This window comes from Ranitomeya variabilis, chromosome 4 (assembly GCF_051348905.1).
Source record: "Ranitomeya variabilis isolate aRanVar5 chromosome 4, aRanVar5.hap1, whole genome shotgun sequence".
Taxonomy (NCBI): Eukaryota; Metazoa; Chordata; class Amphibia; order Anura; family Dendrobatidae; genus Ranitomeya; species Ranitomeya variabilis.
Genome location: NC_135235.1, coordinates 38353445 through 38380175, shown reverse-complemented (window position 1 = coordinate 38380175; position 26731 = coordinate 38353445). Strand labels below are relative to the sequence as shown.

The 26731-nt window shown below is 43.4% G+C and overlaps 1 protein-coding gene across 1 annotated transcript in view; it reads left to right on the top strand.

Annotated features, from left to right (window-relative positions):
* The window catches only part of ADAM12 (ADAM metallopeptidase domain 12), a 679455-nt gene that overhangs the window by 443252 nt on the left and 209472 nt on the right, over positions 1-26731 (top strand). Inside the window, exons 6-7 of the mRNA XM_077258380.1 lie at positions 7957-8140; positions 25130-25195. Of these exons, the coding sequence (XP_077114495.1) occupies positions 7957-8140; positions 25130-25195 (250 nt within the window). The remainder of the gene's footprint in view (positions 1-7956; positions 8141-25129; positions 25196-26731) is intronic.

The following is a 26731-nucleotide window of genomic DNA, read 5'->3' as shown; positions in this document are numbered from 1 at the left end:
ATATACAGTAGATCGCGGAGCCTAATATTTTATCATCAATGGGCAGTCACATGATATTTGACTCCCCCATCGGTTACTTCATTTACTTTTTGTTTGTTAAATTTATGAATGGATCATTAGTGGAAAATTTGCAAAATTGGACATAGGTGTAAAATTGCCAAACTTAAATTAAGTAATAAAAACATTTTTGTTGTCACTGCAGAACCTAAGGGCAAGGTTCAAGGACTGATGTTTAGAGATATATACCATTATGCATTTTTAATTCCGACCACCCAAATTTACAGTGGTAAAAAGGGGGTTTGGAGGGCTGGCATTCTTTAAGAAGAGGGACAGTTTTATTAGGTGTTGTCCTAATTTGGTAAATTGTACACACCGCTCCCCGACAATAAATAGAGTGGTGATGTACAACTGTCCCGCCAACATTCCATTGATTTGGGGCACTTTGGATATTAGGGAATACACTTAAAGGGGTTGTCCAAGCTTGGCGCTCAAGACTGCAGTTACTCTACATGACTGGAGACTTGTGAAACCTTAAGGCTCAGTTAGATGGTTGTATAAATCGGACCAAGATCGGAATGCAATGCACAGACCATCCAGCGTCTCTCCTGACCCAAGCGTGACAGTTGCATAGAAATAAAGTCAGCTGTCACGCTCAAGTCGGGAGAGCCACCGGCCATTTCGTGAATTAGGGTCTAATCTCGGCCTGATTTATATAACCATCTGACTGCACCCTTACGGTGCGCGCTGTCAGAAGTCTCCGCTGCTGAAACCTAGAGAAGGCGGTTATGTGGCTACAGATGCAATTCGCATACTTACGGCGACATTCCAACTAGACGGCCTCCTTCAATTCATTATTATTGTGCAAGGCTGTGCACGTCTAGTCGGCACATGACTGCATGTATGGAAATCACATGCTTGCGGTCATGTACCAGCCTACTTCCAGCGCTGACCCAAGAGAATCCTGACCGTGCACACACTGCACGCTGTGAGGATTCACAAGTCTGCAGTCATATAGAGTCTTGTATATAAAGAAGGTAACCACCACTAAAATAATGTTGTAAAGTGTGCCTGATACCAGTTTATCAGTAAAGCTGCCAGGAACTCTAATTCCCCTTTGTATCCCTGTTTTATTTTTTGTAGAGTAACCATTGTAATAATTTGTAATTCACCATGAAAAAAGCAACTTGGTGGAGAATTTTTTTCTCCTCCTGGACTGCTTACTCACCATCAATTCATGGGTAAAATGTGTATTCAGTGATTTTTCCATTACTGAGATAAAAGATGAGAGTTGGTGCTTTTAAAAATCTATGGAGAGAAGAGGGGATGGGAGAAGGGAGGAGCTAGAGACAGACACAGACATTCCACATCAAGTTCCATTGAACTTTATAAGCACCAAGAGTCATATCCTTTGTCAGCAATGGGAAAGTGTGTATTCGCTAAAGACACATGTTACCTGTGAATTGAGAATTTTGAGCATGATCGATCAGTCCAGGAGGAGAAAGAAGATTTGTCTGATAAGATATATTACAAAGTTTATTATTTTCATAAGAACTATTCTCTTATTGAGGTAACAAATTAAAACCAGGGTTACTCTTTAAGTATTCCTGCTTGTACCATGAGTGTAAGTGAAAGGATTCAGAAGGATCTAGATAAGCTTGAACAATGGGGCAGCGGCTAATAGAATGGTATTTAACAGGGAAAATGCAATATTCTACATCTGGGCAAGGAAAACGAAAATTGCATCTACAGAATGGGAGGCATAGACCTAAGCAACAGCACGTGTGAAAAAGACTTGGGTATTCTAAAAAATCACAGACTGCACATGAGTCAACAGATTGATACACCAGCAAAAAAGGCAAACACAGTTCTAGGATGTATTAAGAGAAGCATAGAGTCTAAATAGCGTGAAGTAATTATCCCAATCTACTCCTCCTCGGTCATCTGGAATATTGTGTCCATTTCTGATCACCACTTTTCAAAAAAGACATTGAAAAACTGGAGCAAGTTCAGAGAAGAGCTAACAGGAGACTTAATATCTGTCTACAAATATCTGAAGGGATGTCACAGTGTAGTGGGATCATCCTTTTTTATTATTATTATTATTATTAATATTATTATTAGACATTTTTATAGTGCCATTTATTCCATGGCGCTTTACATGTGAAAAAGGGCAAATCTCATTTTCACATGGAAGCAATGGAATGAAACTGAAAGGGAGAAGATACAGATGAAACTGAAAGGGAGAAGATAGAGATTAGATATTAGAAAACATTTTTTGACAGTGAGAGTGATGAATGAGTGGAACAGGCTGCCATGAGAGGTTGTGAGTTCTCCTTCAATGTAAGTCTTCAAACAGAGGCTGGACTGGCATCTGTCTTGGATGGTTTAGTGAATCCTGTGCTGCATTGACGGGGGTTGGACTCAATGACCCTTGAGGTTCCTTCCCATTCTAACATTCTATGATTCCTAATACCCCAACCCACAGAGCGTCACTGTCTCTAAAGGGCCTGTCACCATAGTCAACTTAAAATGTCACACAGACCCTAACTAGAGTCGACTATGCCACCCGCTAGACTGCAAGTCCCAGGTTGATGAGTTACTCGTCCCACTTGTCACACTGGCCACCTTCATTCCCTGAAGCACAGCCTTGGTCCCCTGTTGTGAATTCCGTTCTCGGGCTCCCTCCTGTGGTCGTGAATGGTACTTTGGTGAGTTCTGTCCTTGGACACCCTCTGGTGGCTTTGAGTGGAACTGCTGATCTTTGAGGTTGGCTTTCTCAGCTGCCCTCGCTTATTGCTTCTGCTGGCTTCCCTATTTAACTCTGCTCAGATCGTTAGTTCATGCCAGCTGTCAATGTCTCAGTACTGGTTCAGATCTCTCTTGGATTTCTCAGATTACCTGTCTACTCCAGCAGAAGCTAAGTCCCTGATAGTTCATTTGTTGTTCATTGGTTTTTGAATATATTTCTCAGTACATGCTATGTTTCTAGTCCAGCTTGCTATTATGATATTTCCTTGCTAGCTGGAAGCTCTGGGGGTGCAGAGCTGCACCTCCACACCGTGAGTCGGTGTGGAGGTCTTTTTGCACACTCTGCGTGGTTTTTGTAGTTTTTAATACTGACCGCATAGTTCCTTTTCCTATCCTCTGTCTATCTAGAGAAGATTCGGCCTCCTTTGCTAAAATCTGTTTCATTCCTGTGTTTGTCACTTCCCTCTTAACTCACAGTCATTATTTGTGGGGGGCTACTTTTCCTTTGGGGAATTTCTCTGAGGCAAGGTAGGCTTCTATTTCTGTCTTTAGGGGTAGTTAGCTCTTAGGCTGTGAAGAGGCGTCTAGGGAGAGTTAGGCACGCTCCACAGCTATTTCTAGTGTGTGTGATAGGATTAGGGATTGCGGTCAGTAGAGTTACCACCTCCTCAGAGCTTGTCCCAGGTTTTTCCGTTTTAACCATCAGGTCATTCCGGGTGCTCCTAACTACCAGGTCCACAACAGTACAGCTGGCCCAAAAGTGTTAATGCATCTCAAAAGAGGGATAAGAGAAGTTCTGAGTCAATTTTTTTTTCTTTGCAGCTTGTTTTGTCTTTCTTTTCCCCTTAACCTCTGGGTGGTTCAGGACTCAGGTGTAGATATGGATATTCAAGGTTTGTCCTCTTGGGTGGATCAACTCACTGCAAAGGTACAAAGTATTCAAGATACAGTATGTAGTTCAGAATCCGATGTTAGAGCCTAGAATTCCAATTCCTGATTTGTTTTCTGGGGATAGATCTAAATTTCTGAATTTCAAAAATAATTGCAGACTGTTTCTTGCTCTGAAACCCCGCTCCTCTGGTGACCCCATTCAGCAAGTAAAGATTGTTATTTATTTGTTGCGTGGTGACCCTCAAGACTGGGCATTCCCCCTTGAGCCAGGAAGTCCTGCATTGCTTAATGTAGATGCATTTTTCCTAGCGCTTGGATTGCTTTATGACGAACCAAATTCTGTGGATCAGGCAGAGAAAATCTTGCTGGCTCTATGTCAGGGTCAGGATGAAGCAGACGTATATTGCCAGAAGTTTAGAAAGTGGTCTGTGCTTACACAATGGAATGAGTGTGCCCTGGCAGCAATTTTCAGAAAGGGTCTTTCTGAAGCCCTTAAAGATGTTATGGTGGGGTTCCCCACGCCTGCTGGTCTGAATGAATCAATGTCCTTGGCCATTCAGATTGATCGGCGTTTGCGCGAGCGCAAAGTTGTGCACCATTTGGCGGTGTCCTCTGAGCAGAGGCCTGAGCCTATGCAATGTGATGGGACTTTGACCAGAGCTGAACGGCAAGAACACAGACGTCAGAATGGGCTGTGTTTTTACTGTGGTGACTCCACTCATGCTATCTCTGATTGTCCTAAGCGCACTAAGAGGTTCGCTAGGTCTGTCACCAGTAGTACTGTGCAGCCTAAATTTCTCTTGTCTGTTACTCTGATTTGCTCATTGTCGTCCTACTCTGTCATGGCATTTGTGGATTCGGGCACTGCCCTGAACTTGATGGACTTGGAGTTTGCCAGGCGCTGTGGTTTTTCCTTGGAGCCTTTGCAGAATCCTATTCCCTTAAGGGGGATTGATGCTACGCCATTGGCCAAGAATAAACCTCAGTACTGGACTCAGCTGACCATGTACATGGCTCCCGCACATCAGGAAAATATTCGCTTTTTGGTGTTGCATAATTTGCATGATGTTGTCGTGTTGGGTTTGCCATGGTTACAGGTTCATAATCCAGTACTGGATTGGAAATCAATGTCTGTGTCTAGTTGGGGTTGTCAAAGGATACATAGTGATGTTCCTTTGATGTCAATTTCTTCTTCCACTCCTTCTGAAGTCCCTGAGTTTTTGTCGGATTACCAGGATGTATTTGATGAGCCCAAGTCCAGTGCCCTGCCTCCTCATAGGGACTGTGATTGCGCTATTAATTTGATTCCTGGTAGTAAGTTCCCTAAGGGCTGACTTTTCAATTTATCTGTGCCAGAACATGCCGCTATGCGGAGTTATGTAAAGGAGTCCTTGGAGAAAGGGCATATTCACCCGTCTTCGTCACCGTTGAGAGCAGGGACGAGGGAGAGTTAGGCACGCTCCACGGCTATTTCTAGTGTGTGTGATAGGATTAGGGATTGCGGTCAGTAGAGTTACCACCTCCTCCGAGCTTGTCCCAGGTTTTTCTGTTTTAACCATCAGGTCATTCCGGGTGCTCCTAACCACCAGGTCCACAACAGTCCCCACTCTGTACGGTACATCTATACTGGAAGCGACGGCTCACATGAATGTCCCTCTGCTGTGGCCTAGTCGTCTCTCTTTCGGCTGTAACTCTGCTCACTCGGTGTTATGATCCTTAGTGGCTAAGGATCACAAATCTGACCAGCTAAGAAAGTGAACATAGGACGAGCTCTGGGGATGTGGTAACTGGACTGACCGCAAACCTGATCCTAACCGCACACACTATAGGCAGCCATGGAACGTTCCTGAAATCCTAGACGTCTCTTCACAGCCTAAGAAACTGACTACCCCTAGAGGGAAATTAAAGGCCTCACTTGCCTCAGAGAAATAACCCCAAAGTATAGAACAGCCCCCCACAAATAATAACGGTGAGCAAAGGAGAAAACACAAAAGCAGTAATGAAAACAGGTTCAGCAAAGGAGGCCCGCTAATCACTAGATACAAAGAGGACAGTAAAGAATCTATGCGGTCAGTACAAAACCCTATCCAAAAATATCCACGCTGAGGATGCAAGAACCCCCACACCAACTAACGATGTGAGGGGAGAACCTCAGCACCCCAGAGCTACCAGCAAGCGAAAAGGTCACATATTAGTACGCTGGACTGAACTCATAAAATACTGAGAAACATATAGAACCAAGGTGAGCAAAAATGAACTAGCAAGACTTAGCTTCACTTGAAGAGCCAGATTACGAATGAAGTCAGGAGTGAACCAAACCAGCACTGAGTAACAAGGACAGCAGGCAAGGAGTGATGGTCCAGGTGAGATAAATAGCCAACCTGACTAACAGGTGACGAGGCAGCTGATCCCAGCCACAGACCCGCAGAATAACAAAAGAGCCACCAGAGGGAGCCTAAAGAGAGAACTCACACAGTACCACTCACGACCACAGGAGGGAGTCCGAAAACAGAGTTCACAACACTCGGCTTATGTCTCCCAACTCTGGTCTCTCTCAACTCTCCCGGCTCTGATCTCTCTTAAGTGTTGTCTCTCTCAGGTCTTCACTCAGGTCTTGTCTCTCTCTAGTCTTCATTCGGGTTTGGTCTCTCTCAGGTCTAAACTCAGGTCTGGTCTCTCTCAGATCTGGTCTCTTTATTGCTTTTCTGGTGTCTCAAAAAGGTGGCTGTAAGCCAGCTTGCTGTACCACATGTCTGTCCTACTACAGTTTCGAGCGCCAACGCCTCCCCTTCACTGCTATCCTGGGACTTTTATAATCACTAACTGCACCACAGCTATCACATGACCTGTTGTCTCCTCCGAACTCTTACCCGAGGGAACATGCACTTCACCCTTGAGTTCCTGCTAAAGCAATTCTTTCTGTTTTAACTTTCTCTATCATCTTTGCCCAGCAGATGGTTTTGTTGCTCATCGTAGTCACTTTGTTAGACATCAACTATGTGTGTCTTTTCTCTTGTCTATCTCCTTACACATAGGTTGAGGAAGCCAAACAGGGTGCAAAAACGTTATTTTTGTAATGAAAAGATGCAGTGATGTCCTGCTTTATAACTTTATCAAGTAGCTTCAAAGACTGATGGACGACAGTTGCTCCTCTCAGTTTCCCTTCTGTTACAAATGTACATGTACAGTCAGCTTGGTTGAGCATATATATGTGTTTTTCAATTAAGGCAGGTGAGCAAGAACCTCTGGCGGCGGCTGTCCTCCTTTTAAGGGGTTGTCCAAGTAGTAGAATTGCTATTTTACCCCATATAAAATAATAACATCCTATAATCACCTCCAGTGCCAGCACCATTTCAATTACGTCGGTGCCAAACCTCCCTGGGTATGCGTGATGTAGTTATGCCACGTGAACCCTGCAGCCAATCAGCGTTCTCTTAATTTTTTACTTCCTTGAAACAGAACTGACACCTGGAAGAAGCGAGAACTGCTGCGGCTCTCTGGCTTCCTCCCAATGTCAGTTTTGTCCAAAGGGAGTGAGAATGAAGCGCCTCTGTATAACGTCACGCGAGCCCCGGGAGACCAGGCTCCGACATCACTGGAGTGGTGCCGACACCGGAGGTGAGTATAGGCTATTGTTATTTTACACTGGAGAATATAACAGGAAGAAGGGGCTGTCCGAGTAGTGGACAACCTCTTTAAGAACAAATCCAACACTAATATTCAACGTGCGTGATCCTTCTTTCCCCGGCGTCATCTGTCAAGAAACAGGAGGTCTCCATATACATAAAGTAGCTGGTCTCACCAGAAGCAGCAGGTTTGCTTTCATGTCTATGGCTACATTTAGACTTTATTTAGTTCATTTTTTTTATTTCATAGGCTTCCTGTTTGTTAAAATAAGTCATCTGTATTTACAGTACCCCCATCTTTCAGCACTGTGGATATGACTTCAGCAGTGGAATCACGGTGACATCACACCACCACTGCAGGCAATCACTGCTATGATGTCACTGTAGGCGGCACATGACTGCTGAGCCCAGTGATTGTTTACAGCGGTCACCTGATGTCATTGTGATGTTACCGCTGCAGCCATACCAACAAAGAGCTGGGAGTAATTATAGCCAACTGTTACTCTGATATACAGAAAGTATATGGAATAAAATTAATGGATTAAAGGGGCATCCGTTTATTCTCTGCTCTATGGCCGGCTTTAGTTATGCACACATTACAGCCCTATATATCTAGGCATGCATCATGCAGATGCGTCGTATGAATATTTAATAACATTCTCCAATAACCATCCTGTATGATTATTTTCAGGGGATTAATTACACTTGAAAACCGAGCATATGTCCTGGAGCCACAGGCTAATTCTACAAGCAACCACCTCTTCTACAAAGCCGAACATCTCAAGCTGCCTCCTGGATCCTGTAGCCAACATTTTAACCTCTCGAGCGATTCTCTAAATGACACTTTACAAAACTCTGAAGATTATTTACGACGGGTAAGCAATGCTACATGGTATATGGATATGTCCCCCCCAAAAAATGTCTTCTGTTCCATATGATTATGTAATGTGCGTACAACTAAAGGCAAGTCCTGAGTCCTGACCTCCTGCGTCAGGGCAGGTTCTTCTGTACAGAAGGGAACTATATCAACGTCATAAGTTACTCACCAGCTGCTGCCTGGCTCACCAGAATTTGGCAATATCGGACATAATGAGGATTAATAATCCATGTTTCGGTCTTGCATGGATAAGTGTATTAAAGCTTAATAGGTAATGATTGGTGGAGCAACATAGAGCTTTGGGACCCCGATAAAAATCTGTCCATCAAATGTTGTATGACCTTGATAGCGGCACTTGGTTATAGGCACATGAATATATTTACAAATGTAATGATCCCAACATTTACGCCAAAATGTTACAACTGCAATAGGGTGCAAAGTACTTGTGGCATAAGTCAGAGCTGGAACCGCTGAGACAAAGTTCATGATTTCTTCCTCCTTCTAAGATGTAAGACATTTACAAATCATCTACAGTATGTAGTGACTGCACCACTGTAAAGCTGTCGATATATTTGCCACCACTGGGCATTTTCCTTGGTTTTTCTTGTTTTTTTGCTGCTTTTGTGATGCGTTTTTTTGTGCGTTTTGTTATGTGGTTTTGGCATGCTAGATTTGTCTCTTGTGCATGCTGATAAATTTATGTTGAAAAAGTCCTATTCTATAGAATCGGGTTTTGGCACAAAAAAAGCAGCAAAATCTGATACCTGCGTTTTTGTTGCGTTTTTTTCACCGTTTTTTTTACCACCCATTCATTTCAATGGGTGAAAACCGCTGAAAGAAGCAACAGGCTCCAGTGTGCAAAAAAAACATGCAACGCACAAAATCCTGATGACATGCATTGCATGCGTTCATTTTCCCACATTCCCATGTGATTCTTTTGAAAACTTAAAGGGAATGTTCACTTTCAATAAAGTGGTCCCCAAAGTATGTAACCGTACATAAAATAACAAACTCATCAAGTACTCACCCTCCCTGGGTTCAGCACCAGCTTCCCGCTGCTGCTCCTCTCCCAATGTCGTGCCTATAGCAGTGACTTGATCTCAACAGTACACGTCACTACTGTATCCAGCCAATGATCTCACTGCCTCACACTATCAACCTCTGCATGAGCACTGAGCTCAGTGAGGGGCTGGAAGGGTGATGTACGCTGTTGACGTGACGTCACTAATGTAGTCACAGCCGATGCTGGACCCAGGGAGAGTGAGTAACCGGTGCTTGTTAATTTATGTACAGTACAGACCAAAAGTTTGGACACACCTTCTCATTTAAAGATTTTTCTGTATTTTCATGACTATGAAAATTGTTCATTCACACTGAAGGCATCAAAACTATGAAGTAACACATGTGGAGTTATATACTTAACAAAAAAGTGTGAAACAACTGAAATTATGTCTTATAATCTAGGTTCTTCAAAGTAGCCACCTTTTGCTTTGATGACGGCTTTGCACACTCTTGGCATTCTCTTGATGAGCTTCAAGAGGTAGTCACCGGGAATGGTTTTCACTTCACAGGTGTGCCCTGTCAGGTTTAATAAGTGGGATTGCCTTATAAATGGGGTTGGGACCATCAGTTGTGTTGAGAAGAAGTCTGGTGGATACACAGCTGATAGTCCTACTGAATAGACTGTTAGAATTTGTATTATGGCAAGAAAAAAGCAGCTAAGTAAAGAAAAACGAGTGGCCATCATTACTTTAAGAAATGAAGGTCAGTCAGTCCGACAAATTGGGAAAAGTTTGAAAGTGTCCCCAAGTGCAGTGGCAAAAACCATCAAGCACTACAAAGAAACTGGCTCACATGAGGACCGCCCCAGGAAAGGAAGACCAAGAGTCGCCTCTGCTTCTGAGGATAAGTTTATCCGAGTCACCAGGCTCAGAAATCGCAGGTTAACAGCAGCTCAGATTGGAGACCAGGTCAATGCCACACAGAGTTCTAGCAGCAGACACATCTCTACAACTACTGTTAAGAGGAGACTTTGGGCAGCAGGCCTTCATGGTAAAATAGCTGCTAGGAAACCACTGCTAAGGACAGGCAACAAGCAGAAGAGACTGGTTTGGGCTAAAGAACACAAGGAATGGACATTAGACCAGTGGAAATCTGTGCTTTGATCTGATGAGTCCAAATTTGAGATCTTTGGTTCCAACCACCGTGTCTTTGTGCGACGCAGAAAAGGTGAACGGATGGACTCTACATGCCTGGCTCCCACCGTGAAGCCTGGAGGAGGAGGTGTGATGGTGTGGGGGTGCTTTGCTGGTGACACTGTTGGGGATTTATTCAAAGCTGAAGGCATACTGAACCAGCATGGCTACCACAGCATCTTGCAGCGGCATGCTATTCCATCCGGTTTACTTTTAGCTGGACCATCATTTATTTTTCAACAGGACAATGACCCCAAACACACCTCCAGGCTGTGAAAGGGCTATTTGACCAAGAAGGAGAGTGATGGGGTGCTACGCCAGATGACCTGGCCTCCACAGTCACCAGACCTGAACCCAATTGAGATGGTTTGGGGTGAGCTGGACCGCAGAGTGAAGGCAAAAGGGCCAACAAGTGCTAAGCATCTCTGGGAACTCCTTCAATATTGTTGGAAGACCATTTACGGTGACTACCTCTTGAAGCTCATCAAGAGAATGCCAAGAGTGTGCAAAGCAGTCATCAAAGCAAAAGGTGGCTACTTTGAAGAACCTAGAATATAAGACATAATTTCAGTTGTTTCACACTTTCTTGTTAAGTATATAATTCCACATGTGTTAATTCATAGTTTTGATGCCTTCAGTGTGAATGTACAATTTTCATATACAAAAAAAGGTTGCACTCTATCGTGCCAAAGCATGTCTAATATGAAATACATGAAATTTGAATAGCAAAATGGCTTTTGAACATTAGAAAAATATTTAAGAGTCGCTTTGCACAGAATTTGATTTAATCAAATAGTGTGAGCCCATCAACCATCGTCAAGGTGGTCTCATTAAACTGATGGGTACCTGACCTCCCTGTCCAAATGTGAACACTTACCGAAGGCTAATGTCTGTATGCTTGGGTGAATATGGACACCTCTCTCAGCAAAGCCTACATATGGGTTGGCCGGAACCAAGTGTGACTAGATGTAATTAAAAACCAGATGGTGAGGGGAGGAGTGCTCAGTCAGTAAGCTAACATAGAAATGACAGAAAAAAGACTGGCACATCCAAACTAGTGTGAATAGGTGCATACCAGGAGCAGCTACCTCCATATATAATATACAAAAAAAAGTTGCACTCTATCGTGCCAAAGCATGTCTAATATGAAATACATGAAATTTGAATAGCAAAATGGCTTTTGAACATTAGAAAAATGTTTAAGAGACGCTTTGCACAGAATTTGGTCAGGTACCCATCAGTTTAATGAGACCACCTTGACGATGGTTGATGGGCTCACACTATTTGATTAAATCAAATTCTGTGCAAAGCGTCTCTTAAATATTTTTCTAATGTTCAAAAGCCATTTTGCTATTCAAATTTCATGTATTTCATATTAGACATGCTTTGGCACGATAGAGTGCAACCTTTTTTTGTATATTATATATGGAGGTAGCTGCTACTGGTATGCACCTATTCACACTAGTTTGGATGTGCCAGTCTTTTTTCTGTCATGTACAATTTTCATAGTCATTAAAATACAGAAAAATCTTTAAAGGGAACCTGTCACCTGAATTTGGCAGGACCGGTTTTGGGTCATATGGGCATATGGCAATATGCCTTGCGCTGGCGTGTACTCAGGAGGACAGAGAATGAATTTCAATCCAATATTGCGGCCAGCATGCAGCCAGCGGGTAAGGAAAGGGTGAATCAAACACCTGAAAACCCCGCCCATATGACCCAAAACCGGTCCCGCCAAATTCAGGTGACAGGTTCCCTTTAAATTAGACGGTGTGTCCAAACTTTTGGTCTGTACTGTACTTTACACCATTTTTTAAAAAATGTACCTCCCCTTTAAATCTGCAACAAAAGTAACTGTTAACATTTGCAAAAAACTAAAGGTGTTCATAAGCTTTAATAAATTTTTATTTTTTTGATTTTTAAAGCATTTTTTTCTCTAATTTGTTATGCAATCTAATTTGCAATTTTCCTAATCCAACGAAGTAGTGCAGATTGAACTATAAATTCCCTCCATAGAGTTTAATGATACAATTCTGTCTTTCTGCAGTCACCACTAGAGGGAGCTTACGAAACTGCTGCAGACATTATCATCATTGACTTCAATGTATAACCAGTATGCAGTTATCATAATCCAGATCAGGTTTTGAGTCTTGTCCTCCCTTTTCCCAGTTTGGTCATGGCAGGGGTTAACTTTTCTCAGCCTCAGTCTGGTCTCAGGTTTGCTATTTATCTCTGCTGTGTCCTGCAGACCATGTCACCCTGACTTGTTCTGTTGTTATTCCTGACTCGACCCGTGTCTGTGTTATACCCTGCTCTCTGTCCTGTCTCTGTGTGTCCCCTTTGTGTCTGGACTTCTTGGTACTTGAACTCGGCTTGGACCCTGACCTGCTTTTATCTCTTGTCTTTGGCATATCCGCTCCTGACCGTTACTGATCCCCTGGCTTGTCTCTGACCCTGAGTTTGCTTATTCCTTTGGTACTGCATTACAGTCTTGGATTTTACGTGGCTTGTTTGACTTGCCTGCTGCCCCCTGGTGGTAGCTTCACTGCTGCACGGCAGGTCTGCTTCATCTGTGTGCTTGACCTTTCTCCACTCTATCGCCACCTAGCGAAGCTAGCATCTACCTGCATTGCAGCAGCGTGACAGCAGTAAGCTTCTTCCTAGTGGTGACTGCAGGCAGCCAAATATGAAACTATTTTACACAATTTGGACCATACATCTGTATTCATCTAATGGACCATCAATTTGTATTGGATCTTTTTTAAAAGAAAATGGACAGTTCTGCAATTTCTAAAATACTTTGTGTTCAAAATTGTCGACATTTTTGAAACATCTCTGCTTAATAAAAATGGATATGGAGCACATAAAGCCATGCATGGCTGTCAGGACATGATGGATGGTCAGGACAGGAGTTTCAGCCTCTGGACATGAAAAATGAATATTCTTATTCACTGACAGCTAGCAGACATTTTGAATATAGGAAATGAAGAAAATCCAATGAAAACCATTCTGAGTGTTTTCTTTCAAGTCACATTGATCAACTCTTTGCGCTACATGCAGATCTGTAAATGAACTACAACTCCCATTGCGCTCCCCCAGCTTTATAAACATCTGGATAATTCCTTCCCTCCGGTATCTCAGCTTTTCATGGATCCTTTAAGCAATTTGTTTTGCTTAACACTCAGACATAGAGAGGGGCTTTGATCTTGGCAGTTTTACTGATCAGATGTGACATTATTATTGTGCGAGAGAACAATACTTAAATGCATCTAACAAATTAAATGAACGCCATCATAAATCCCCACACTCACTGGTATTGTCTGCAGAACAACCGCTACAAAGAAGGCTCCTGCAAATGGAAATGTGCAATAATCCAGCAGGGATGCATCCTCTCAGTGCAGGTTTATTTGGTGATTGTATGGCTGGAAATGAACATGAATCGGACACGAAACTTGCAACGAACCCGAAACTTGCCCACCTCAGATGGACTTGTTACAGTGCAGGAGCAATATAGCTATGCTATTGCCAACCAACAAAGGTTGTTATGTATGCAGTTAGTATGCTGTTGACGCACAACTGGCGCAGTATAAATGCCATATAATATTTCCCTACTGAAAAAACTTTGCAGGATTACTATTGCTGGAAAATTTGTCCACCTCAGATGGACTTGTGTCACTACCTGCGCTATGTAGCGATTCTATTGCAATCAACCAAGTCTAGCTGTATGCTTTTGAGGCACAACTGGTGCAGTATAAATGCTGTATAATGCTTCTCTCCTATAAAAACTTTGCAGGTTTACTATTGCAGGAAAATTTGCCCAACTCAGATGGACTCGTGTCACTGCTTGCGCTATGTAGCGATTCTATTGCAACCAACTAAGCAGGCTGTATGCTTTTGATGCCCAACCGGTGCAGTATAAAAGTTGTATAATGCTTCTCTCCTGTAAAACCTTTGCAGGTTTACTATTGCAGGAAAATTTGCTCACCTCAGATGGACTTGTTTTACTGAGATGATTAAATCCCATAATGAGAACAATAGTCCTCCTGTATCAGTTCATCTCCATGTGGAGGAACTATTGATATAGGAATTAACAATATTTATATAGGACACTCCTATAACAATGCATTAAATCCATAGAAAAAGGGGAGTTCGAGTCCAAAATGATATACAAATAAAATCTATTTTATTTCTAAGAAATACAAATGCATAACATCATAAACAAGATATTCAATAATTCATAACATGTTCAGCGAGGAAACAACCGGTACCAGACCTGTGTGACCTACCACATACTGCTCAGTATATATAGTAAAATGCTTAGTGCTTATCTCACAATGTCAGGGGGGACAGAAAGCACCTAGGACCTAATAATCACAATTGTCTTATGTCTCCTAGTCCTCAGTAAAGAGTGTCTTATTTCATAAATTAACCCATAATTATTGAAAGGCCCCAGGAAAGCTTTCTTACCCATATGGCAGACGCGGGATGGTCACACAGTACAGCCCCAGCGCGTTTCGCGTCGGCTTCGTCAGGGGGTGGACTTGTTTTACTGCTTGCACTATATAACAATTCTATTGGAACAAACCAAGTGTGGCTGCATGCTTTTGATGAACAACTGGCGCAGTATAAATGTTGTATAATATTTCACTGCTCAGAACAATTTGCAGGACTAAAAGCAAAAAGAATATTATTCCTGAGAAAGAGTTCTGGTATGAGTTGCAGCAGAAAGGACGTGCAATTAACCCTATCCTGTCCTACACTATCCTTTCGGCAAAATCTCTCCCTAAGTGCTGCTAACAGCTGTATGTGTAGCGCCCCCACCCCCGCAGGGCCGAGGGGTACCCGGTACCGGGCCTCTGAGTCTCTGCTCTGGGGTTGTCACGGTGGCTAGGCCCCGGTCCGTGACCCAGCCGAGGGGCGCACAGTATCGGATAATGATGATAGGTGGATGTGGTGGTGCGGTGCAGTAAATAACGAGGACACCAGGTTGCAGTCTCTTTACCTCTTTACTGAAGGTTTCTGGGTCCTCAGTCCGGAGTCCGGATAACCAGGCTTCGCAAGTCCGGCCGGCCCAATGGCACCTCCAGAGTTCTCTTAACAGGTGGAAATCTGTGCCTTCCTTCTAGGGCTATGTGTTGCGGTCCTTCCCTGCTGTGCTTACGGAAAGTCCCCACAACTGTTGTGTCTGTTTCTTAAGTTCCCTCACAACTCGATTAGATGATGTTCTGCTAATCCTCCGTCCCTCCCTGATGTTACGGTTAGGACGGCACCCGTATGACGGGTAGGCTCGGAGCTCTTCCGGGACCCTAGAGTCGCCCCTCTCCACAAGTTGCCCCCCAAGACTGCATAGGTGATTTAGATGAGACAGCCCACCTGTGACTGACTGTCCTGCCGTTGGTTTAGAGTATTGCTTGAAGCTGAATATTGTAATACTCCCTCGGCGTTCCGGCCGCCGGTTATGCGCCTCAGTAGGAAGTTGCCTCGGTCTTACAGCACGACTCCTGCTGGTATTCTCCTTCTTGCTTTGATCTCGTTTCTCACTCAGCACAATCTATCTCGCTTCCAATCCCTCCTTGGGCACCGCCGCTATGCTGAGCAGGCACGGCCCCGTTACGTTCGCTCAAGTTGCCAAGTCTCTGTCAGGATCCCACCCCTGACAGGGACCCTACCGAATCTTCCCCTGCAACACCCTCTGCCACAAGGTGTTGCCTGGTTCCAACCCAGTCAGCTTTCTTCCTAACTTCCTGCCTGACCCCCAGTTTTACCAGTATGTGAGGAGTGGCCTAATGAATAGAACCCTTAGCTCCCCCTGGAGGCCCGGCTGTGAAATGTATTGGTGTCTGTGATACCTGGTCAGATGAACTCCTTCAGTGCCATCAGACGTACCATAGCTCCCCTTAGCGGCGGAGCCACAGTACTGCAACGACCAGGACTCTGGGGCGCTGCATATGAATATTGATTATAATTGGCCCTAATAAGGTCTGTTGTTGCAGTTGAAAGAAATATAAATGATTTCTAATCCCTGACTATACGCAGCTAAAACCCTGTCCCTAGTTCAGCAGTGTAGCACCTCTCCCTGCTCTGCCTGTGTCCGTTGGTACACTGTGCTGAGTATGGCGTCACGGGTCTTATAGAGACCCAATGACGCTATGCGGCCAGCCATCACAGTAATGCCACTACCGACATGGCTATGGCATTACAGTGACTGGAAGGCAATCCCGTATGTTTATTGATTGTCTAACAAGCACCAAACATTCGGGTCGGGGACTCGAGCTTGGCGCGAGCATTCAAAAATACTCGCCGAGTAATGAGCATCTCGAGCACACTGATGCTCAAGCGAGTAACGCGCAGTGATGAGCACGCTCGCTCATCACTAGTCCCCAATATATTTGTACTTCTAGTGTATGTATCTATTACACCCTCGATGTAGAGAGCAGCTTCACTGCGTGAGAGTAATGAGAGTAATAATTCTGTCTTATTCTGGTTTGTTTCTGGTAGATGTCAGCGGTGCAATGCTCAGTATGCAAGATTTTCCTTTCTGTCGATGGCACAAGGATATGTAATAAGGTTGAAAATCCGAGATGTATACACAGCATTTCAATTAGGTCTTTTAGTGAAATCTGCAACTTAATGGAAAAAAATCATATACTGGAGTAAAAAATTCTTCTCTTGGTATGATGAGAATTTATTTTGCAGATATCAGCCTGGACTTAGGTCTAGAGAACATATGGGCCAGTGTTCCCTCTAAGGCTATGTGCACACAGAGTTTTTTAACCCCTTTAAACCCCAAGCCTGTATGCACCTTCATGACCAGGCCAAATTTCACTCTTCTGACCACTGTCAATTTATGTGGTGATAACTCTGGAACGCTTCAATGGATCCCACTGATTCAAGGAATGTTCTTTCGTGACATATTATACTTCATGACAGTGGTAACACTTCTTCGATATGACTTCCATTTATTTGTGAAAAAAACGGAAATTTAGTGAAAATGTTGAAAATTTTGCAATTTTCAAACTTTTAATATGTATGCCCTTAAATCAGAGAGTCATATCACACAAAATAGTTAATAGATAACATTTCGCGCAAGATCACTTTACATCAGCACAATTTATAATACATAATTTATTTTTTTAGGAAGTTATAAGGGTTAAAAATTGACCAACAATTTCTAATTTTTTCAACAAAATTTACAAACCCATAATTTTTAGCGACCTTATTACATTTAAAGTTACTTTGAGGCACCTATATGACAGAAAATAGCCAAAAATGACATAATTCTAAAAACTGCACCCCCTACGATGCTCCAAAACACATTCAAGATGCTGATTAACCCGTCAGGTGCTTCACAAGAAGTTTTGGACTGTTTTTTTCAACAAAAATTTCAATTTTTTTTTTCACCCGGGTAACAAGAAAAAATGGATCCTAAAATTTGTTGTGCAATTTCTCCTAAGCTTGCCGATACCCCATATGTGGGGGAAAACCTCTGTTTAGGCGCAGGGCAGGTTTCGGAAGGCAAGGAGTGCCATTTGACTTTTTGAAAGCAAAATTTGCAGGAATAATTAGTGGACGCCATGTCGTCTTTGGAGAGCCCCTGATGTGCCTAAACATTGGAAAGCCCCACAAGTGACACCGTTTTGGAAACTAGATCCCTCAGGTAACTTATTTAGATGTGTGGTGAGCACCTTGATCCCCCATGTGCTCCTCAGAAGTTTATAACATTGAGCGGTGAAAAGAAAAAATATATATACTGTATATTTTCCCATAAAATTGTTTTTTAGCCCAAAAGTTTGCATTTTTACAAGGGTATCAGGAGAAATTGCACCTCATAATTTGTTGTTCAGTTTATTCTGAGTACATATGTGGGGGACAACTACTGTTTGGGCGCTTGGCAGGGCTCAGAAGGGAAGGAGCGCCATTTGACTTTTTGAAAACAAAATTTGCTGGAATAATAGAGGTGTTTGAGTCTTTTTGCTCACATTTTTGAGAGGAAAACTGAGCGGTACCTCCAAGTTTTTGAGGAGTTTTGCATTTTTAAGGAGGATTTGAAAAGTTTCAAAAAACTTCAAAACTCATTAAAATACTCTGTGTGTTAGGGCTAGTGGAACGCACCTAATGAATGTATATATTTTATTAGGATAGATGCATTCGCAGCCCGGGGTCCACCGTGCAGGAGAACCTGCTGCTAGCAAATAGCGGAACTAAATGGCTGTGTTAGCTAACTCTGTTACTTCACAGAGCAGCCGTCAACTTAAAGCACTGCGCCCTGTTAGACTCCACAGAGGCACAGGCTAACTGCCTAAACAAGAGCAGTCAGTGGTCTTGCATGCACACGAAACTCCTCGCCGGAGGTGCCAGCATTCTAGGGGCTTATTTCGGCCAGGTCCCTGAATACCCAAGCATACAAACTCCTCGCCGGAGGTGCCAGCATTCTAGAGGCTTATTTCGGCCAGGTCCCTGAATACCCAAGCATACAAACTCCTCGCCGGAGGTGCCAGCATTCTAGAGGCTTATTTCGGCCAGGTCCCTGAATACCCAAGCATACAAACTCCTCGCCGGAGGTGCCAGCATTCTAGAGGCTTATTTCGGCCAGGTCCCTGAATACCCAAGCATACAAACTCCTCGCCGGAGGTGCCAGCATTCTAGAGGCTTATTTCAGCCAGGTCCCTGAATACCCAAGCACACAAACTCCTCGCCGGAGGTGCCAGCATTCTAGGGGCTTATTTCGGCCAGGTCCCTGAACACACAAACATACAAACTCCTCGCCGGAGGTGCCAGCATTCTAGGGGCTTATTTCGGCCAGGTCCCTGAATACCCAAGCATACAAACTCCTCGCCGGAGGTGCCAGCATTCTAGAGGCTTATTTCGGCCAGGTCCCTGAATACCCAAGCATACAAACTCCTCGCCGGAGGTGCCAGCATTCTAGAGGCTTATTTCGGCCAGGTCCCTGAATACCCAAGCATACAAACTCCTCGCCGGAGGTGCCAGCATTCTAGGGGCTTATTTCAGCCGGGTCCCTGAACACACTCATAAAAGACCACACTGGCGCAAAGTACATAAATGAAAGAAATACTAGCGCATGGCTGTGCGGCCCCTCGACCCCTAACACTGTGTGCACTAGTTTGTCATACAAGATTAAGAAAAAAAAACTATGGTGGGCTCTCACATGTGTAAAAGACGTTGTATGTACATACATTATGAGTATTGCCTAGACCAGTAGCTTTGGAGGTTTTCTTAAAGTCAACCTCCTTTTCAGGGTGCTGAGGTAGCAGCCTCACCTGTACTGCTGAAGAAGGCACCTGCATCAGGACCCTAAAGCTTCAAGTTACACCTCTGCATCTATAGCAAAACTCATCCACAGGAGATTTCAGGACTCACTCATAACACATAGAGAAATAAGTTATTTTCTGCCTTCAGTGATCCAAGTAGTATCGTTTCTCCTTATGGAGAGTGACATGTTAAGCATGCCAAGATGAGGAGACTTAAAGCTGCAATGCTGCTCTGGGAAATATGCAAATAGTCTCTTCAGAGAGGAAGAGGACTCTAGTGCCACCTATTGGAAGTAGTCTTGTCACATGACTTAGGATAAAAGCCAAACCAGATCTCACACTTTGCACTGACGAGGGGCAGTACTCCGAAACACAGTGTCTGCAAATTGAGATTCTGGTTTGGCTTTTAGCCTAAGTCATGTGACAAGGCTACTTCCAATAGGTGGCACTAGAGTTCTAGTCCTCTTCCTCTCTGAAGAGGCTATTTTCATATTTCTGCCTTCAGAAAACTTTTCAATGTTCCTAGCTGGTGGGCCATGCAAATCTGTAAAAATATTGTTGCCGATCTGGAATAATAAAGTGATTGATTTGTAGATGGAGACACTGAAAATAAATAGCGGAGCAGTTAAAGTATCAATCAAGTAGATGGCTGCAAATTCTGAAAACCTTTAAGAAAAACATCATTGATGTGGATATTTGCAGAAGACAAAAAAATAACATTGGGAAGATTTGTGATCGTCGGTATCTGCTTTTGAAGATGTTAAACGGAGAATTTCATGATCAATCCTTCCATGTTTCGTCACACATGTCAGTACGGCTTGGTCTTAATTGAAGACATATTTGTACCACACGTTTAGAAATACAAATTCCCTCGTATTAGTGGAACAATTTTGAAGTGCGTGAACATATGAACATATGCAGCTTGCTCTGCAGTTTTCGGAACTTTCCATGCCTGGTGGTGCACAACAGGATCACATTCTGTGGTAGCCTCATCTGTCAGATCTTTATGGCTACATACATATGGCTTCATATATCTACAATATGTGATTGCTTGGCAGGGCCGGACTGGCCATCTGGCAATTCTGGCAAACGCCAAAAGGGCCTGTCTGGTCATGGGCTGCCTTGTCTGCTTTGTTGTTAACAGAATACATGTTCTCAAAACACCCATACTGTTAAGAGTTGTGATAGAGCACAAAGTCGCTGACTCCGTCACTCACTCCAGCAGGCCACGGATATCATTAAAAATATTGGTCTTGTAGTAAATCTTGCTTTCATCCATCCAGGGTAATATTAGTGATATATCTCCATCTGGTGCTTGGGGACGGGGAAAACATGGGCCTGTGTGATTTCAAATGCCAGGGCTGAATTTCAGCCCCAGTCCGTACTTGTTGCTGGGGGTCCTACAGCTTCGAACCTTCACCTACATGAGAAAGGTCAAGCTTGTATGGTGCTGTTCCACTCAAAGTCCATTGGACTGAGCATGAGTTGAAGCCGTGTGCTGCCTATCGGTACCCGGGAGCTCCTGGGGCCTGGAGTACATGGAAAAACTGTGAAGGTATCTTGAGTCATGGGGGTCCCAGCAGTCAGACTGCCACCATTTGCAAAGGTATGGTAGATCTTAGTGATGTGTCAGTGATATGTCATCACTTTCTTTTATGTCAATTCTAAGTACCAAGCTGTGTGCCGATATCTCCAGTGAGCGTTACCCAATATTTCCCAATTGCTTATTCAGAAATATGATATAGCGATCTATCTATGACAAGCCTATGCATCCATTTTTCTGACACCCATGGAAATATTGTCATCAATCAGGTTCCCATTCCTGCCCTTTGACCTTGTTATTAATGACATTAAAGAAGAAGACTGGGTGTTGCACACGTGTCCTAGGTATCCCAAGCTCCTTTTCCTTCGCCTGGGTCCGCTGCCCTCTGCTGTGCTCCCCCATCATCGGGTTTTGCAAGTTTCCTGGTTTGGATCAATGATTTCATCTCCTTTCACCTATTTAAGGCCTATGTAGAAACACACCTGTGTCTTGGGATTGAGACTCTAGTCCTATGTTTGGTGTGCTTCACAATCCGTGCTTTTTATGTTAGTTTTTGTGCTTGCTTCCATCCCTGCTGGGTTCTTCTTCATCCTTTCTGCTGCTCCTAAGATTCCTGTGTGTGCCAAGTCTACACTGCCACATGCCTTCCTGTTTGATGCATCAATGCCAAGTCTTTGTGCCGACCCAGAACTAAGGCTTAGTGGATCCACCTCACATGGTGAGCCTAACGCTGGGGGAGGCATTAACTGCACCGTCGTCAGTCTTATGGCCCCCATTAGATGAAAATGGACTAATGATCTATCATTTGTCCACAGCCCAAACTACATCTGTTTGCATCAGCCAATATTACTTTTTATCAGCTTGTTTTTATCATGAGCCAAAAAGATCGAACTTTCATGACTGGTGTTTTGTGTGATAATGAACACTCATCGGATGGTTATCAACTAAAACAAATTATTGTTCAGTATGAAATCTATGAAGCACATTTTGCCCGACTTTTATCTAATGCACATGGTCATGTTTACTATTTTGACTCCATAGCTTGGCTGCAAGTGTAGAGCTCCTTAGACAGCGTTTCTATGGATGTCTCTATGAGCCAGTACTCACACCAAGAACTTTGTCACCTTCAATTCAACTGAGGCATGCATGAAGATTGAAAAAACAGCAGAAAAAAGGCAGAGATGTTGACCTGCCCAGGCCTCCGAACAAATGCAGTGGACCCATGTAGTTAAGATGGCAGCAACACTGGTGCAAAAATACCGATGAGACAAGCACTCTCAGCCTGCCAATCCGCATGAAGATTCCAAGAGTTTATTCTCAGGCTGAATTCTTGTATTATGCACCATAGTCATAGCAGTAGCTGCGACATTTGCAGTAGGTAAAAAGAAAATTCTGAATTAGAGATCTACAGAGATGAATGTTAGACGAAGGTGGATGACAAACACCAACTAGGGAGAAAGGGAGGGGTTTCTTAAATCAGAGCCTGGCTACAAGGACAGACAGGACAAACTTGCAAAAGGCAAACCTAATTCCATAGCAGTATAACAACAACAATACATTGATAATACAATACTTTATGATTCCCAAGTCGTGGGACATGACATTTATCCTTGTACCTTCACCTTTCACTCCCACTCCCTCATTGGTGATCTCTTCATTAAGATATGTATACGCATAATTTACATAAAAATACACACTGTTCCTCCACACTACGTATAACCTGTATAACCTTCAGCCAAAATCATGTAAAATGGTACCTATGAGCAGAATTTTCCATATGGAGGTAGTGGTACAGCTGTATAGGCAGAAAAATGATACCTTTTTTTATGGAGATCCAATGTGCCAGTCATGAGAAATTATAGTGTAGAAGCCATGTTCAAATCCGGCTGGAAAGGCACAGGGGACATGTCAGTGCACTTTGAAAAAGCAGTCTTAGTGTATTGACACGCCCCTGAGCACACTTCCTGCCTGAATTGCATATGGCTTCTATAAATTTCTCAGGACTGGAATATCGGATTTCTACAAAAAATGTATCATTTTTATTGGAAGAGAAGCACCTATACAGTCATACTACTACTTCCATATATAAGTGTAACAAGCTGGCACGGGGTGGTAGTCATAGCCGAGTCCACTAGGTCACAGTCAGTGAGGACCCCGGCCCCTTGCACATGTAAAGACAGTTCCTGTCCTAGCCCCAGGTCACAACGGGTTACCTCAGAATCACAGCTGCTCGTCCATTAGAACGGCGTCCTCCAGATGCAAAACACGTCACACTCTTTAGGTCCCAACAGTGGCAATTTGTTTAATGAAAATAAAGAATAGAAGAAGGTAACAAATCCTGAACTGTCCCTATTCAAAGATGCTGCTCCTTCGGCAGCAGCACAAGCATCAGCTCCCAATGGCTCCTGGAAGCTCACAGTCACCTGAAGAGCACTATCCCGATTCCCGTGCCCTGTTCCACTGCTTGGCAGTCCTTGGCAGCTTGAAGTCCCCAGCCGGGGATTCCTTCTGTCCCAGACAGGGATCCACATATACCCCAAACAGGGGTCCTCACTGTTCCAGACGGGAACACACTTATGCCCCAGATGGGGGTCTCTTATGTCCCAGAAGGGGACTCACATATGCCCCAGATGGGGGCTCCTGTCCCAAGTGGAGACACACCTGTGCCCCAGATGGGGACACACCCCCTGCCTTAGGTCATCCTGCCTGGGCTCTACTGCTGAAGCTGGAACTTTCTACTTCTTTGAGGCTGCTAACCCAGCCCCTTTCATTAACTCTCTCTATCCCTGCACTAATCATGTCTAGTACAGTGCAATGGCAATATACATTGATATGACAAATATAAAACTTTTCACACTACACAGTACATATGAGACATGGCACATTAGCACAATTAAACATAAGGGAACCATTCAGGTGCCGCACGGGCTACATGTGCCTGGTATGCAGGAAGGCACGTGAGGTTCTTCGCCACCTCCTTACATAAGAACGCACTGAAAGATTCTCTTTTTAGGAGTGTTTTACCCAGGTGAACAATACAGTTTAAAATAACCTTCAGGTTTAGTGATCCTTTACTCTAAGAACAATCTCATCCTATCATTCTAGTATATTAGCCCATTCAGGGCTGTAACTACAACCGGGGCATTGCCCCGGGGCCCCAACCACCCTAGGGGCCCCAAACTGATGGTAAAAAATGGTATTGTAATACTTTAATTTCTCATAAAATACCCAGCTCCTATATTCATGTCAGACAATGTCACCCGGAGGACAGGAGAGACTACCATTTCAATAATTTCCAGGAGCTCCGCCAGCTGCCAATGAATGGAAACCAGTTAGGAAACAAATGTTTAAGTAGCTGTTTAAAACTCAACAAGTTGGTAATGTTTAAGTAATGTTATGTTTAAGTGAACAAAGTTTAAATATATACTGTTTAAAACTACTTAATATTTAATAAACATATACAATTATTTGAGAATTGTGCAATATTTGGAATTATTCACCTTATTAATTTTCCAAACATATTCACTGAATATTTAACTTCTAAAACTTGCATCATAAACAAAATCTATTAAAGGTCTTGCGGAACGTGGTGAAGCCTGTGTGATGTATACAACAATGCGTAGCAGGCTTCACCACGTTCCGCACAACCTCTAGTGATTGAAATGCTGAGGGGCCCCACTATGAAGCTTTGCCCCGGGGCCCCGACGTTTATAGTTACGGCACTGACCCCATTTTGATCAAGAGTAATAACCTGTCAAAAATTCCTATAACAACAGCAGGACATGAAGCCTTTTCTCTATTCTACTTCTATTTCTTCCCCTGTTATCTAAAGACTTTGCTCTTTTAAGCTGAAGATGTGTGAAATCCATTTGGAGGGCTAAATTGTGAGACAGTGACTTGGAAAGCCCCGTTCTGGCTTGCAATGACCTCCCGCGGCTTCTAACAATCATACTAAACTTCTATATAATCTGTTTTGGCAGCACAAAAGAGATACTTCGAAGATCACCAAGTATGTGGAGCTTGTTATCGTGGCTGATAATCGCGAGGTAAGAAATAAAGACACGTGACAGCTTTTTTTCTTTACTCTGTTGCATACAATGTCCATGGCGCAGATATGGCTGCAAACAAGATGGTGTCATCCAGGCCACGAAAAATTTGCAGAATAGTAACATAGAAAATTTGGGCTCCAAAAGTCCCAAAAGACACTAGCAAAAATTAAATTAATAAGTTATACAACTTACGATTATACTTTTAATGGTCCTGGGTCTTCTTAAGATTTGTGTTGGATACAGGCGGCGTTTCCTGTATCAACACATGGCTAGAGCTGGGTGTGAGGATGGCTGGCCACCGACTACTCATTTCAACAGCTAAACTAGTCTCCTCCCATGTCTACACATCCGCTGTAACAAAAAAGGGGGGCTGGCTTTAAAATGAGTCGTCAGCCAGCCCCCCTAACAACATACATGCTCAGTATAAGTAAATTGAGTGAGGCTGGACACGTCTAGTCGGAATGTGGCCGGACGTATGCAAGTTACATACTTGCAGTCACATGACCGCCCGCTCCTGGCATCGGCACCAGAGGTTCCTGTCAGCGCGCACTGTGCTCACTGTGAGGATTCACAAGTCTGCAGTCATATACAGTGACTGCAGACTTAAGCCCCAAGCCTGGACAACCCCTTTAAGTGTCAATTCAGGCTATGGAAGGTTGGCGATATCTTACAATACTACTTTAAATTACAGTTTGGGTCAGCATTTCGACGCGTTGAATATTCCACTGGCGGACATAGGCAGGAGAGGGCCCTTGTGCAAAAACAGTGCGGTTGCACAGATTGCATCGATGATATGTCCTCCCCTGGAATTTTCTATAAGAATGTGCATTAAAATTTGGAAATGTTGAGCTCCTCAAACTATAACCAAATCTGCTTTCAAAATGAACTCTCATGTTGCATGACCTCCTATGTCCACCACAGGAGAAAACAATATATTCTCTACAGTCGTCTGTATGGGAAACCTTTTGCCTGTGTATGGCTACTAGGTCCAAGTATAAAAAATAAAATGTAAATGCAGCTTCGGATGTGAATAGAGTGATAAAATAGAAATAAATCAATAAAAGTCAATAAAACTATTGGGATAACACTTTTATAAAAGTTATTTGAGTTCATAGCTTTTTCCCAAAATACGTGACTGGTTGTTTTTCATGGTTTTTGACTACAACACGCTGCGATCTACGAGCCCGTATGTGTAATATGATAAATTTAGATACCTCATTAGACTTACAATGAATGGCAACTTAGGCGTTTTTTAGACAGTGAACATAATCAACCTGTCATATTTGTCTTCTCCACACAGGAGAGAAAAATCAATAATGTATAAAAGTATAACAACAATGTAATTGCATTTTTCTGTCTGATGTACATCTTATGAATATAAAGTCGGAGACAATCGTAGGCGGTTCGCTGCCGGGTGCTGTGTCCTGACGGGGAAGGGCCGAACGCAAATCCCTTGTGTATAAAGTACGGAAAGCTGTGAGGGTCAGGTGCCTATCAGTAGATTGTAATCAATGGTTCCCCAGCTAGAGATAT